The 14,129-nt window shown below is 39.3% G+C and overlaps 1 protein-coding gene across 1 annotated transcript in view; it reads left to right on the forward strand.

The window, feature by feature from the left end:
• Nucleotides 1-14,129, forward strand: part of LOC107084183 — a 30,717-nt gene that overhangs the window by 14,001 nt on the left and 2,587 nt on the right. Inside the window, exons 4-6 of the mRNA XM_015373894.1 lie at nt 3,713-3,794; nt 10,952-11,094; nt 12,042-12,253. Of these exons, the coding sequence (XP_015229380.1) occupies nt 3,713-3,794; nt 10,952-11,094; nt 12,042-12,253 (437 nt within the window). The remainder of the gene's footprint in view (nt 1-3,712; nt 3,795-10,951; nt 11,095-12,041; nt 12,254-14,129) is intronic.

The following is a 14,129-nucleotide window of genomic DNA, read 5'->3' on the forward strand; positions in this document are numbered from 1 at the left end:
TACTCCACCCATCTCTGCTGATATCTTAGCACTTTCAAGAGTGCTGCATCCCCCCTGAAAGTCAATTAGAATTTTCGTTTTTCCAGAGTGACTTAAATCTATCTGCCTGAGATAAGACGCTCCCTAATAACTGTGCACACCTTGATAAAAGGTGTTGATCTCCTTAGGCATCCATCCTTCCTCATTAAACATATAAACAGCTGATTTGCTTACATCCAGTAGGCATTCAGGTTTATACAGCTTGGGGTTGGAAAAAAATGAATATAATGATATTTTAAAAAATGGTCTATTAATCTTGCATAGCGTATTTTTAAATATTATAAACTAAGCTTTATCTTAATTACATTCTTATATTCATTCCTGTCTGCTAGATATCGACAACTTTTATTGTCATTATGTGTACACAGAGTGTATACAAAACGAAATTTTGTTTTATACAGCTATGAGAAACATTTCCATTCTATAAAGTGCTGCAGTGATCAAATGTAAACAATGTGGGAGAAAAAGCATGGTGCAAAAACGCAATGATATGGGAGTTCAGAACATTAAATATGTAGTGCAAATATGCAATATTTTTGTTTGGTGTAATCAGTGTGATGCAGAGTCTTTGACATGATTTAGAGGTAGATATGTAAGAGTTAAATATGCAGAGGCATAGCCAGAAAGTTTTTATAAGGGTGGCCAGGCAATAACCAATGAACACTGAAGGGTGGCCGAAAGCGGATAGACGCCAAAACTTCAGGGTCAAGACAAAGATAAGACAAACTATACTTTCCGACAGCCTTTGCTAACAAATAGATGGATATATTTAAAGATCTGTGCTTTCTAGATAAAAGGTATAGTGGATAAAATTCTTTCTGGTTTGAGTTCTGGGGAAAACGTCCTTTCCATTGTCATTACTTACCTACTTTTATCAATAATCATTCTGCATAAAATTTACATTTAGAAGCACTAATATCTACATTAATTGATAATTTAATACGTTTTTATTAAAGTTATTTACTAAAAAAGTTAGTTATCTCCAAAGTTATTTATCCATGATTTTACTGAAGACTAGATGATTTGCAGAGACACTTCATTTTGTCTTCACCCCATAAAACACAAAATCTAGTTCTGAAAAGAGCATTAATTCTTTACTTATCATCTTTAATGTTAGTATATTGATTTGTATATTAACCACAGTGTTTTTCTTGTCAAGTAATTATGAATATATAAAAAAATTTGTAAGTAATATATGAAAAATTTTAATGTTTTGAATATTCATCTTGAGAGTATTACTGTTGCCACCATCTGTATTAGAGGGGGAAAAAATGGTAGGGGTGGACACAGGGGTGGCCAATGATTGGCTAAAGGCTGATTTATACTTCAAAACCAGGTCCTCTGCGTAGGTGTTGCAGTGAACAATAAGCTGTCCCCGCCCCCTCTGCAGACATTCAGCTGCAACTCTCCCAAATTGTAACTGACCGCAGACAGTGCCGCAGAGAGGTGGCCGGATTGTTTTGTTTTTATGACCAAAATTGCGGAAAATAACTTGTGAAGTCGGACCAGCTAGAAGATTGAGGTGCGCGAGAACGCTGGGACCCTTTTTCCACCTGGATCCCTGCTATTTTTCACCGTCATGTCCCTTCGTTTTCGGACTAAACTCGCCCCCACTTCCTCTCTGCCTTGGCCGTATCTAGACCCACAGCGTATAGCGCAGACCACGCTTCAAAACTGAGCATAAATCAAAAATGTCTGCATCAAGCTCACTGCGACACACTGCTGCAAGAGAGTAACCAGCTCTTAAAGTAAAACGCTGTTTTTTTTTACATTTGGCCCTTGAATTTACGTTATTTAATCATGTTCTACTCACCCATATGAGTTTTTTGTCATTTGGAGCTGTTTTGAAGATATTACGTTAGGTTATATCCAGGTAACGTCTTCCTATGGGCAACGACTTCAAGGCACAAACTAAACTGTTCATAATTTATTCTTTATGGTACTCCAGCATTCATAACATGTAGGCGAATCACTGTCCCCCCGACATCCGCGGTTATATTTTCTATATTTCTATTTTTTTTTAAACAAAGCGGCGTGTGTATGACATCATCCGAGTGCGCCGGCAACCGTTCATTCTTCCTGTCCGCTGAACTGCTGCTAGTTTTACTCACATGCCTGGAAGATGTCTAGTGCTACTATCACAGATGATCTCGCTCTCGAAATGTAATTGAACGATTCAGATTAGCTCGCCAAATGAATAGAAGGGGTAGAGCGTAGCCGCCTGTGGCCCGGGCTGCCTGTCACAACTCCAGGCCGTCGCGCAGATGACATCATACACACGCCGCTTCATTTCTTAAAAATATAAATATAAAAAATATAACCGCGGCTGTCTGGGGGAAAAGTGATTCACCTACATGTTATGAACGCTGGCGTACCATCCATCCATTATCTGACAAGCTTGTCCCAAGTGGGGTCGCGAGGGGTGCTGGTGCCTATCTCCAGCAGTCAATGGCCGAGTACACCTTGGACAGGTCACCAGTCCATCGCAGGGCAACACAGAGACACACGGGACAAACAACCATTCACACACACACACTCACACCTGAGGACAATTTAGAGATGCCATTTAAACTAACATTAATGCTTTTGGACTGTAGGAGGAAGCCGGAGTACCCAGAGAGAACCCACACATGCTCAAGGAGAACATGCAAACCCCATGCAGAAAGACCCTGCGCCGGAATCAAACCCAGAACCTTCTTGCTGCAAGGCAGCAGTGCTACCCACTGCCCCACTGAGCAGCCAGCAGCCGGCCAGCAGCTGGCGTACCATAAATGATAAATTATGAATAGTTAAGTTTGTGCCTTCAAGTCGTTGCCCATAGGAAGACGTTACTTGGATATAACCAAACGGAATATCTTCAGAACCGCTCCAAATGACACAAAACTCATATGGGTGAGTAGAACATGATGTAATAACGTAAAATCAAGGGCCCAATGTAAAATAAAAAACAGCGTTTTCCTTTAAGGGTGGCCCTGGCCACCCCTGGCCCCCCATCTAGCTCTGCCCCTGTAGATATATAAGTCTTATAAGTAAAATGTTATTTTGACAAACAGAAATGTTATTGCTATGACTAACTGGACAATGAAACTTATTCTTTCACTAAAAAATGTCCTGCCATACTCCTACCATTGCTTTACATCTATGCTACTCCTACGTTTCTGGTTGCACGTATTCTCCCTGCACAGGGAGCAGCTGTAAACGCTCATAGAAAGTGTTTGACCTCCACGCAGCCCCTGCAGTGTGTGATCTCAGAGGAATAATTAGACTTTTGGTGAAATCTTGCTATATAATATTCCTGTTGCCTCTGCCTCCTCAGCTGTGCAGCGGATTAAAAGTGTGATATACAAATAAGCTGGATGCATTTTGAACACTGATGTTCCTTCACTGATAACACGAGAAACTCTTTGCTCCACATGTGCTGCGCGTTCACGGAGCTGCGCTGTGATTGGTCAAAGCGCACGCTCTGTTCGGTCCGGTGCACGCGCACAGCTCTTCTTGGTTTATAAACCCGCTTTTCCGCCGCACTGAACTCACAACGGTCCAGGAAACACAAGCAGCTGGGAAGTTAAACAGAATCTTAAAGCCTTTAGAGAAAAATAAACATAAAAAAACTCAGTAGAAGATGAAGGTAAACGTGTCCGCGGTGATGTTTTTACTGTTGGGCTTTAATCAGCTGCTGGCCATGGAGCTGCATGATCATATCCTGGAGAAACAGGGGAGCCAGGTGAAAAGGCGCCTCTCCCTGCAGAGCACAGGTGAGTTCACCGCAGAGTTACATTCAGATGGAGAGATTCACATTTGGGTCTGACATTAGGAAAGAAAAATCTCCATAAGGGCAACATTTTTGCTGCAAACTGAACTACTGATCAATTTATTGCTTGTTCATCTTTAAAATCATTTGACCTGCTATGTTTTATACAGAGAAAATCTGCAACCAATGAGCTGCTCTGCTTAGTTACCAATTATATTTTAACTATAATACTGAAAAAAAAAAAAAACTGCAACCGTTTTTGGCATTTAATTAAAGATAATATGCAATTACCTTCCACTGCACTTTAATTTAGATAGCTTCTGTCCAAACCTTATTTATTCATTTTATAGTAAAAGCCATCTGTATATTATGCTATTGTACATAACTGTAAAAACCCTTTTTATAGTAATATCCACCTGTATATCATATTCGGTACATATCCAGCTTAAATTTATACATTTAAACTGGATAAATGTATCCAGCTTAAATGTTCATAACACTAGTTATCTTTATATTATATTAATAGGACAAATCTATTAGTAAGATTCTGTTTATAATGGTATTCATCTCTTTATTTATTCAGTAGAAACCCATGTCCTGTATTTATGGAACCATTATTTATCCTGCACTTGCTGCTATTGCACTTCTGGTTAGACCTAAACTGCATTTCATTGCCTTGTACCTGTGTGTTGACAATAAAGTTGAATCCAATCTCATCTAATCATATTTTGTTATTTTAACACAATTGTTTTTTTTTTCCTGCCCTGCTAACATGAAAACATTCTCTTAAAGTAATTAATGATTAAGTAGCTGCAAAAAAAAGTTGCTTTTTTTTCTTCAGTGAACAGTTGACAACAGCCAAGTGAGAGATGATTGTTTTATTATTTTAAATTAGATCACAACTTACAAGAACCTGAAAAGCATTTACCTGTTATCTGTGGTACTGAAATTTAAATAAGTTGTTTTCTTTTCCTTTTTTTTCTTTTTGTTGTTCATCAAGTCTGTCAGAAATCTTGTCCTAGTTCTCAGGTAATTGCAAAAACAGTTTATATGAAAACATTAAGGTACCGAATACAGATATCTGAGCTTATTAGTGATAGATTTGAGTTCAAGTCCAACAAAAAAACTACCTGTTTAAAAAGGTGCAAAAAAGAAATAAATGAATATATTTTTGGCAGGATCCATAAAGAAAGTAAGAAAGGTTAAAATATTATTTTGCATTTTATGTTAAATAAACCTATAAAGCTTAGTATATGGGATTTATATTCATCCACTCTTAATAAAAAATCACAATACTTAGAAGTACTTCTAGGGTATTATTTGTTGGAGGAGCTTTTAAAGTTGTTGATTTTAACATGAATACTAAAGCAACTCATTTCTATAGACAGGTCTGAAAAAGTCCACTGATTCTGAACTAATAGCTTATAAAGTTTAAATCTCTGCATTTCTAACTTCTTGCATCAGGTTGCTGTGCTGCAAGGGTAAAACTGGCTTAAATGGAGATGGAGTTTGGGGATGTAGATGTTTTCCTTCCCTTGCCTATCCATAACTTAACAAACTTTTTTTCATACTTGACTTTAATGATGATCAAATAAACCAGCCTGTATGGGGTGATCTATTGTGATTTTGTATTCTACTTTAAGGAAAGCTGGTTTTCTAACTCCACTTAATCATACACACCAGCAGGAGGTACTTCTATTATTTTTAGTTCTGTCATTCTTTATAAGACAGCTGGGGAAAAAAATCTGAATCAAGGCCACAGTCATAGAATGAAGGATCCAACGTACATATTTTGAAAACATTATAGAGTTGAATTAGTTCTAAATGAGATGTGACAATTTTTATATATTTATTTCTACCAATATTTATCTTAATAGGAAAAATTTTATATATTAGCAGTAGGTAAAATATATAAATTATTTTTTATTTATTTTTTTTGCAGGTCAAAAGAAAATGACATAATATGGGATGGATTGGCTCAGAGGCTGAAGTTAAACCTCTAGCAGTTCTGCTTGCTATTACCGCTTNTAGGTGTTGCAGTGAACAATAAGCTGTCCCCGCCCCCTCTGCAGACATTCAGCTGCAACTCTCCCAAATTGTAACTGACCGCAGACAGTGCCGCAGAGAGGTGGCCGGATTGTTTTGTTTTTATGACCAAAATTGCGGAAAATAACTTGTGAAGTCGGACCAGCTAGAAGATTGAGGTGCGCGAGAACGCTGGGACCCTTTTTCCACCTGGATCCCTGCTATTTTTCACCGTCATGTCCCTTCGTTTTCGGACTAAACTCGCCCCCACTTCCTCTCTGCCTTGGCCGTATCTAGACCCACAGCGTATAGCGCAGACCACGCTTCAAAACTGAGCATAAATCAAAAATGTCTGCATCAAGCTCACTGCGACACACTGCTGCAAGAGAGTAACCAGCTCTTAAAGTAAAACGCTGTTTTTTTTTACATTTGGCCCTTGAATTTACGTTATTTAATCATGTTCTACTCACCCATATGAGTTTTTTGTCATTTGGAGCTGTTTTGAAGATATTACGTTAGGTTATATCCAGGTAACGTCTTCCTATGGGCAACGACTTCAAGGCACAAACTAAACTGTTCATAATTTATTCTTTATGGTACTCCAGCATTCATAACATGTAGGCGAATCACTGTCCCCCCGACATCCGCGGTTATATTTTCTATATTTCTATTTTTTTTTAAACAAAGCGGCGTGTGTATGACATCATCCGAGTGCGCCGGCAACCGTTCATTCTTCCTGTCCGCTGAACTGCTGCTAGTTTTACTCACATGCCTGGAAGATGTCTAGTGCTACTATCACAGATGATCTCGCTCTCGAAATGTAATTGAACGATTCAGATTAGCTCGCCAAATGAATAGAAGGGGTAGAGCGTAGCCGCCTGTGGCCCGGGCTGCCTGTCACAACTCCAGGCTGGCGCGCAGATGACATCATACACACGCCGCTTCATTTCTTAAAAATATAAATATAAAAAATATAACCGCGGCTGTCTGGGGGAAAAGTGATTCACCTACATGTTATGAACGCTGGCGTACCATCCATCCATTATCTGACAAGCTTGTCCCAAGTGGGGTCGCGAGGGGTGCTGGTGCCTATCTCCAGCAGTCAATGGCCGAGTACACCTTGGACAGGTCACCAGTCCATCGCAGGGCAACACAGAGACACACGGGACAAACAACCATTCACACACACACACTCACACCTGAGGACAATTTAGAGATGCCATTTAAACTAACATTAATGCTTTTGGACTGTAGGAGGAAGCCGGAGTACCCAGAGAGAACCCACACATGCTCAAGGAGAACATGCAAACCCCATGCAGAAAGACCCTGCGCCGGAATCAAACCCAGAACCTTCTTGCTGCAAGGCAGCAGTGCTACCCACTGCCCCACTGAGCAGCCAGCAGCCGGCCAGCAGCTGGCGTACCATAAATGATAAATTATGAATAGTTAAGTTTGTGCCTTCAAGTCGTTGCCCATAGGAAGACGTTACTTGGATATAACCAAACGGAATATCTTCAGAACCGCTCCAAATGACACAAAACTCATATGGGTGAGTAGAACATGATGTAATAACGTAAAATCAAGGGCCCAATGTAAAATAAAAAACAGCGTTTTCCTTTAAGGGTGGCCCTGGCCACCCCTGGCCCCCCATCTAGCTCTGCCCCTGTAGATATATAAGTCTTATAAGTAAAATGTTATTTTGACAAACAGAAATGTTATTGCTATGACTAACTGGACAATGAAACTTATTCTTTCACTAAAAAATGTCCTGCCATACTCCTACCATTGCTTTACATCTATGCTACTCCTACGTTTCTGGTTGCACGTATTCTCCCTGCACAGGGAGCAGCTGTAAACGCTCATAGAAAGTGTTTGACCTCCACGCAGCCCCTGCAGTGTGTGATCTCAGAGGAATAATTAGACTTTTGGTGAAATCTTGCTATATAATATTCCTGTTGCCTCTGCCTCCTCAGCTGTGCAGCGGATTAAAAGTGTGATATACAAATAAGCTGGATGCATTTTGAACACTGATGTTCCTTCACTGATAACACGAGAAACTCTTTGCTCCACATGTGCTGCGCGTTCACGGAGCTGCGCTGTGATTGGTCGAGGCGCACGCTCCGTTCAGTCCGGTGCACGCGCACAGCTCTTCTTGGTTTATAAACCCGCTTTTCCGCCGCACTGAACTCACAACGGTCCAGGAAACACAAGCAGCTGGGAAGTTAAACAGAATCTTAAAGCCTTTAGAGAAAAATAAACATAAAAAAACTCAGTAGAAGATGAAGGTAAACGTGTCCGCGGTGATGTTTTTACTGTTGGGCTTTAATCAGCTGCTGGCCATGGAGCTGCATGATCATATCCTGGAGAAACAGGGGAGCCAGGTGAAAAGGCGCCTCTCCCTGCAGAGCACAGGTGAGTTCACCGCAGAGTTACATTCAAATGAAGAGCTTCACATTTGGGTCTGACATTAGGAAAGAAAAATCTCCATAAGGGCAACATTTTTGCTGCAAACTGAACTACTGATCAATTTATTGCTTGTTCATCTTTAAAATCATTTGACCTGCTATGTTTTATACAGAGAAAATCTGCAACCAATGAGCTGCTCTGCTTAGTTACCAATTATATTTTAACTATAATACTGAAAAAAAAAAAAAACTGCAACCGTTTTTGGCATTTAATTAAAGATAATATGCAATTACCTTCCACTGCACTTTAATTTAGATAGCTTCTGTCCAAACCTTATTTATTCATTTTATAGTAAAAGCCATCTGTATATTATGCTATTGTACATAACTGTAAAAACCCTTTTTATAGTAATATCCACCTGTATATCATATTCGGTACATATCCAGCTTAAATTTATACATTTAAACTGGATAAATGTATCCAGCTTAAATGTTCATAACACTAGTTATCTTTATATTATATTAATAGGACAAATCTATTAGTAAGATTCTGTTTATAATGGTATTCATCTCTTTATTTATTCAGTAGAAACCCATGTCCTGTATTTATGGAACCATTATTTATCCTGCACTTGCTGCTATTGCACTTCTGGTTAGACCTAAACTGCATTTCATTGCCTTGTACCTGTGTGTTGACAATAAAGTTGAATCCAATCTCATCTAATCATATTTTGTTATTTTAACACAATTGTTTTTTTTTTCCTGCCCTGCTAACATGAAAACATTCTCTTAAAGTAATTAATGATTAAGTAGCTGCAAAAAAAAGTTGCTTTTTTTTCTTCAGTGAACAGTTGACAACAGCCAAGTGAGAGATGATTGTTTTATTATTTTAAATTAGATCACAACTTACAAGAACCTGAAAAGCATCTACCTGTTATCTGTGGTACTGAAATTTAAATAAGTTGTTTTCTTTTCCTTTTTTTTCTTTTTGTTGTTCATCAAGTCTGTCAGAAATCTTGTCCTAGTTCTCAGGTAATTGCAAAAACAGTTTATATGAAAACATTAAGGTACCGAATACAGATATCTGAGCTTATTAGTGTTAGATTTGAGTTCAAGTCCAACAAAAAAACTACCTGTTTAAAAAGGTGCAAAAAAGAAATAAATGAATATATTTTTGGCAGGATCCATAAAGAAAGTAAGAAAGGTTAAAATATTATTTTGCATTTTATGTTAAATAAACCTATAAAGCTTAGTATATGGGATTTATATTCATCCACTCTTAATAAAAAATCACAATACTTAGAAGTACTTCTAGGGTATTATTTGTTGGAGGAGCTTTTAAAGTTGTTGATTTTAACATGAATACTAAAGCAACTCATTTCTATAGACAGGTCTGAAAAAGTCCACTGATTCTGAACTAATAGCTTATAAAGTTTAAATCTCTGCATTTCTAACTTCTTGCATCAGGTTGCTGTGCTGCAAGGGTAAAACTGGCTTAAATGGAGATGGAGTTTGGGGATGTAGATGTTTTCCTTCCCTTGCCTATCCATAACTTAACAAACTTTTTTTCATACTTGACTTTAATGATGATCAAATAAACCAGCCTGTATGGGGTGATCTATTGTGATTTTGTATTCTACTTTAAGGAAAGCTGGTTTTCTAACTCCACTTAATCATACACACCAGCAGGAGGTACTTCTATTATTTTTAGTTCTGTCATTCTTTATAAGACAGCTGGGGAAAAAAATCTGAATCAAGGCCACAGTCATAGAATGAAGGATCCAACGTACATATTTTGAAAACATTATAGAGTTGAATTAGTTCTAAATGAGATGTGACAATTTTTATATATTTATTTCTACCAATATTTATCTTAATAGGAAAAATTTTATATATTAGCAGTAGGTAAAATATATAAATTATTTTTTATTTATTTTTTTTGCAGGTCAAAAGAAAATGATATAATATGGGATGGATTGGCTCAGAGGCTGAAGTTAAACCTCTAGCAGTTCTGCTTGCTATTACCGCTTATACAATTATATTACCAGTGAATTATATTCGCACCGTTCTTCAGTGCTTCCTATCTTGCAAATGAACACTGTTCGGTTGGTATCGGAAATTTAGAAGGATTCTATTTTGTTTTATTTCAGTTAAATCCACAAAGAAGAACTGGAGCTGAACAGCTGCTTGTATCACATGTGGTTTTAACACATAAGATCAGGAACAGGGAAGCACAGTTGGAGGGAAATTTGTGGCTACAATACAGTTTGATGTTGTGGTGGCAAAACCACTTTTGATTAATCCATAATTTACTCCCCATCTTTGTTTTTTGTTTTGTTATGTTTGTTTTTCATGATCAAAATGTCCCAACCTATCCCTGAGAACCTTAACATTAAATTTTAGAAGGTATTTTGGGTCTGTGTATCAAAGGCATACAGAGTCTAACCCAGTTGCCCAATATATTATTCTAGCAATAAAACTGTGAATGCACAGCCACTACACTATATAAACCCAGTGCTTCAAAGCAGTGATTTGTAATTACCATGTTGTAAACAGTGAGATTTTCCTGTGCAACTCTAGTTGGGAGGTTTTAATTTTCTTCTTCTCATCCGAGGAGTCTGTTGTTTTATTCAAGCATGTTGAAAGCAAGAAAACCTACGGGACAATTTGTGCCTGTTGTGGTATTGAAAGGCTAGTGGTGACCTCACTGCATCTTTTCTGTGTGCCTAAGCTGAAATCCAGAGCTGCCTGGTGAGTTCAGGGGATGTCGGCTGTGGGATGTTTCAGTGTTTCAGCAACAACTCCTGTGAGATCCACGGCCTTCACCACATATGCCTCACTCTGCTGCACAACGCAGGACGCTATGACTCCCAGGTGGGAATGACTGGGCTCATATCACTCTCTCAGACATATGGCAGTAATACCGAAATTAAGTTCATTAAGATCTTAAAGCGGGGGCTTAGAGAAAGCAGCTCTGGATACGAGTTTTTATTTCATTTAATCCCGTCAGTCATTAAGATCGTTTGCGAGGAATGCATGTAGTATGAGGAGTAAGGAATGGTTATGGGTGGTAGCATTGGTTACAGAACAATCTGAGAGGGCATCTGAAATGGGAGAAGGAACAGCATGTCCACTTTACTAGAATAGAAATATACAACAAAGTGAAGCAAGTTCATGGGTTCCACAGAGCGATGTGGAGCGGTAGATGATGTGCTGCATGTGTTCTGCAGATGCTGCATGCAAATAATCACTGGAAAAAGTTTTGTAAATAGCATTTCTGGGTTAATCGCCTGTGTGTTGTTTATACATGTTATCCAAGTCCACAATCTGATTACATTAACCACACACAGCTGGGGGGTTTTATCTCCCTCGTAAACACACTGGGTCATCTTACATGATCTAAGGTGGGTTCTACTTTTTTTTTTTTAATAGACTTCTCCTACAATTACCTTCAATTAGGTGTTTTTTCTAAGATAATAGGAATGAATGTATTTGCTACAAAGATTTTATAAACAGATTTCTGGAGAGGATTAAATCCTAACTTTAGGACACCAACTTGATATTTCTCTCTATTGAATTTGCCTTTTAGTGATGTTTATTCCCACACAATCATACTTCCTCCACTAAGAGCTGTTTGGCATCTATAGAAATGATTGAATAATGTTTTCATAAGTAGAACCCATACATGCCATTCCCACAGGAAAATGTCAATTAAAGAATTTAAGGAGAAATTAACAGGCCTTGAAACTGTGGAAGAATTAATACCATGAAGAATTGTTACTACAAGAATATGTTACCACCTCTGTCTCTCTTTATCCCAGGGTAAATCATATGTAAAGGACGCACTTCGATGCATGGCGCTTGGACTGCGTCAGCGTTTCAGCTGCGTGAGCCGCCGCTGCTCTGCAGTGAAGGAGATGGTGTTCTCGCTCCAGAGAGAGTGCTACTCCAAACACCACCTCTGCCTCGCTGTGCGCGATCACCTGGACACCATGGGGAACCTGGTCCAGTTCCAACTTATGTTTCCTGCAGGGTGAGAAAAGCAGGCACATGCAAAGTTGTTTTTTTTTTTTTAATGTGGAGCAGTGAATCCTTGCCCTTTTACAAGCTTTTTAAAGCTTTAATATGATCAGAAATTGCTTAGTATCATCCCATAAATTCAATGGATTCTGAAGATTTGTTTCAAAGTTTTTAAATTGTAACACAGGGGAATTACCCGGATTGTGACCGAGGACGTGGCCCTAAACCAACTAGTAGACCACTGAAAGTATTATCAAGTAGCCTAGGGTCTCCCAATTAAATGTACCTAGGTAGGTCTGGCTTGAAATGAGGAAACAGATTTAGTATACAAATTATATATTTTATTTATGGATTATTTTACAATTGGAAGACAACTTTATTATTCTATTTTAAAATCCAATAAGGCACAAGAACCCGTGACAGAAGAAGCAATCTGAGACTCTAGAAAAACACTGCAAACCACGTTAGTAGCACACAAGATCAAACAAGGTTATATTAATTTAGAAGAACACGAATCTCACGTTGCGTCCTATAGAGCTGCGCCCAATCAGCCTATTTATAAAAGATATAAATGGTCGTTCTGGTTCTGTAGTGCCCGTGCTGCAACTCTAGCTCCAGAGAAAACCTTTTACCAAGAGCATAACAAAAAAAGGGGTCTCAATGGTGAGAGCATAATAAGCAACAGCAGCAATCTTCATCAGCCTCAGACAGGGATATATGCAGACGCTTCCATGAAAACTTTTCCAGCAGCGCAGTACCAAGATCCAAATTCTGTGTAGCAGCACGGCTCCCAACGCTCAAAAGAATCTACTGCACACCAAACTAAGCCGACTCTCATAGCTTGCTTGCACACCTGGTGCCTATATACGCTAATGAGCCTGTCAATTCTGTAAAGCAGACGTGAAGGTAAAGAAACGGAGCTGTGATGTGTTCAAGGACCCAAAACAGGTGGGAATTTACACCCACTAGACCACCCGGTTACAAAATACAAAACTTTTAGGTTCAATTCTCTTTATTTTAAAAGGGCCAATTCACTGCATATCATTCACTGCATATCTCAAGGCTCTTTACAGAGACAATTCAACCAGATCATACGTTCAGATTCGACCTAAGGAAAACCAGTCAATTGCATCAACTTATTGACTCGACAGCAATCTTTCACACCAAGCATGCAAGTAGTGACGGGGAGACAAAAACTCCCATTTAAAAGGAAGAAACCTCCAGCAGAACCAGGCTTAGTGTGAGCGGCCGTCTGCGGTGCAAGGAGACAGAAGCAGACATACAGAAAGAAGCAGAGATACTAAAGGTTACTGTCAACCAGCTCCACAGGCGGCGCCGTCCAGGAAAACACTCAGCGAGGCAGACGAGCTCCGAGCCAGCTCCCATGTCAGAGAACACATACAGTTAGTCACAGTAAGACATAGACAATAGAACTTCGTTGATCTTGAAATGGAGAAATAAACTCTCTGCATTTGTCCCATCTCCTTGGGGAGCAGTGGGCTGCCACTGTGCGGCGCCCGGGGAGCAGTGTGGGGTTAAGGTTCTTGCTCAGAGACCCAGAGTGGAGGCTGTGGGGATCCAATCAGGGAACTTCTAGCCCTCTCAGTGCACAAGCGCACTGCTCTAACCACTAGGCAAACACTCCTAGAGTGTCAGAGAAACAGGGCTACACTGAAAAACAGGCCAAGCTCCAACCATCCAGAGCATATCTTAAAGCTACAGTGTGTAACTTTTAGTGACATCTAGCGCTCAGACTGCAGACTGCAGCAACATGATCATCTCCCCCCCACCGCTTCTCCCCCCCAACAGTACGGCGAGCGTTACGGGACAAAATGTCTTCCACGACGTCCGCATCACCTACCTTCTCAAGTGATGAGGTTTGTTTACAT

Source organism: Cyprinodon variegatus, unplaced genomic scaffold (assembly GCF_000732505.1).
Source record: "Cyprinodon variegatus isolate N-32 unplaced genomic scaffold, C_variegatus-1.0 Scaffold94, whole genome shotgun sequence".
Classification (NCBI taxonomy): Eukaryota; Metazoa; Chordata; class Actinopteri; order Cyprinodontiformes; family Cyprinodontidae; genus Cyprinodon; species Cyprinodon variegatus.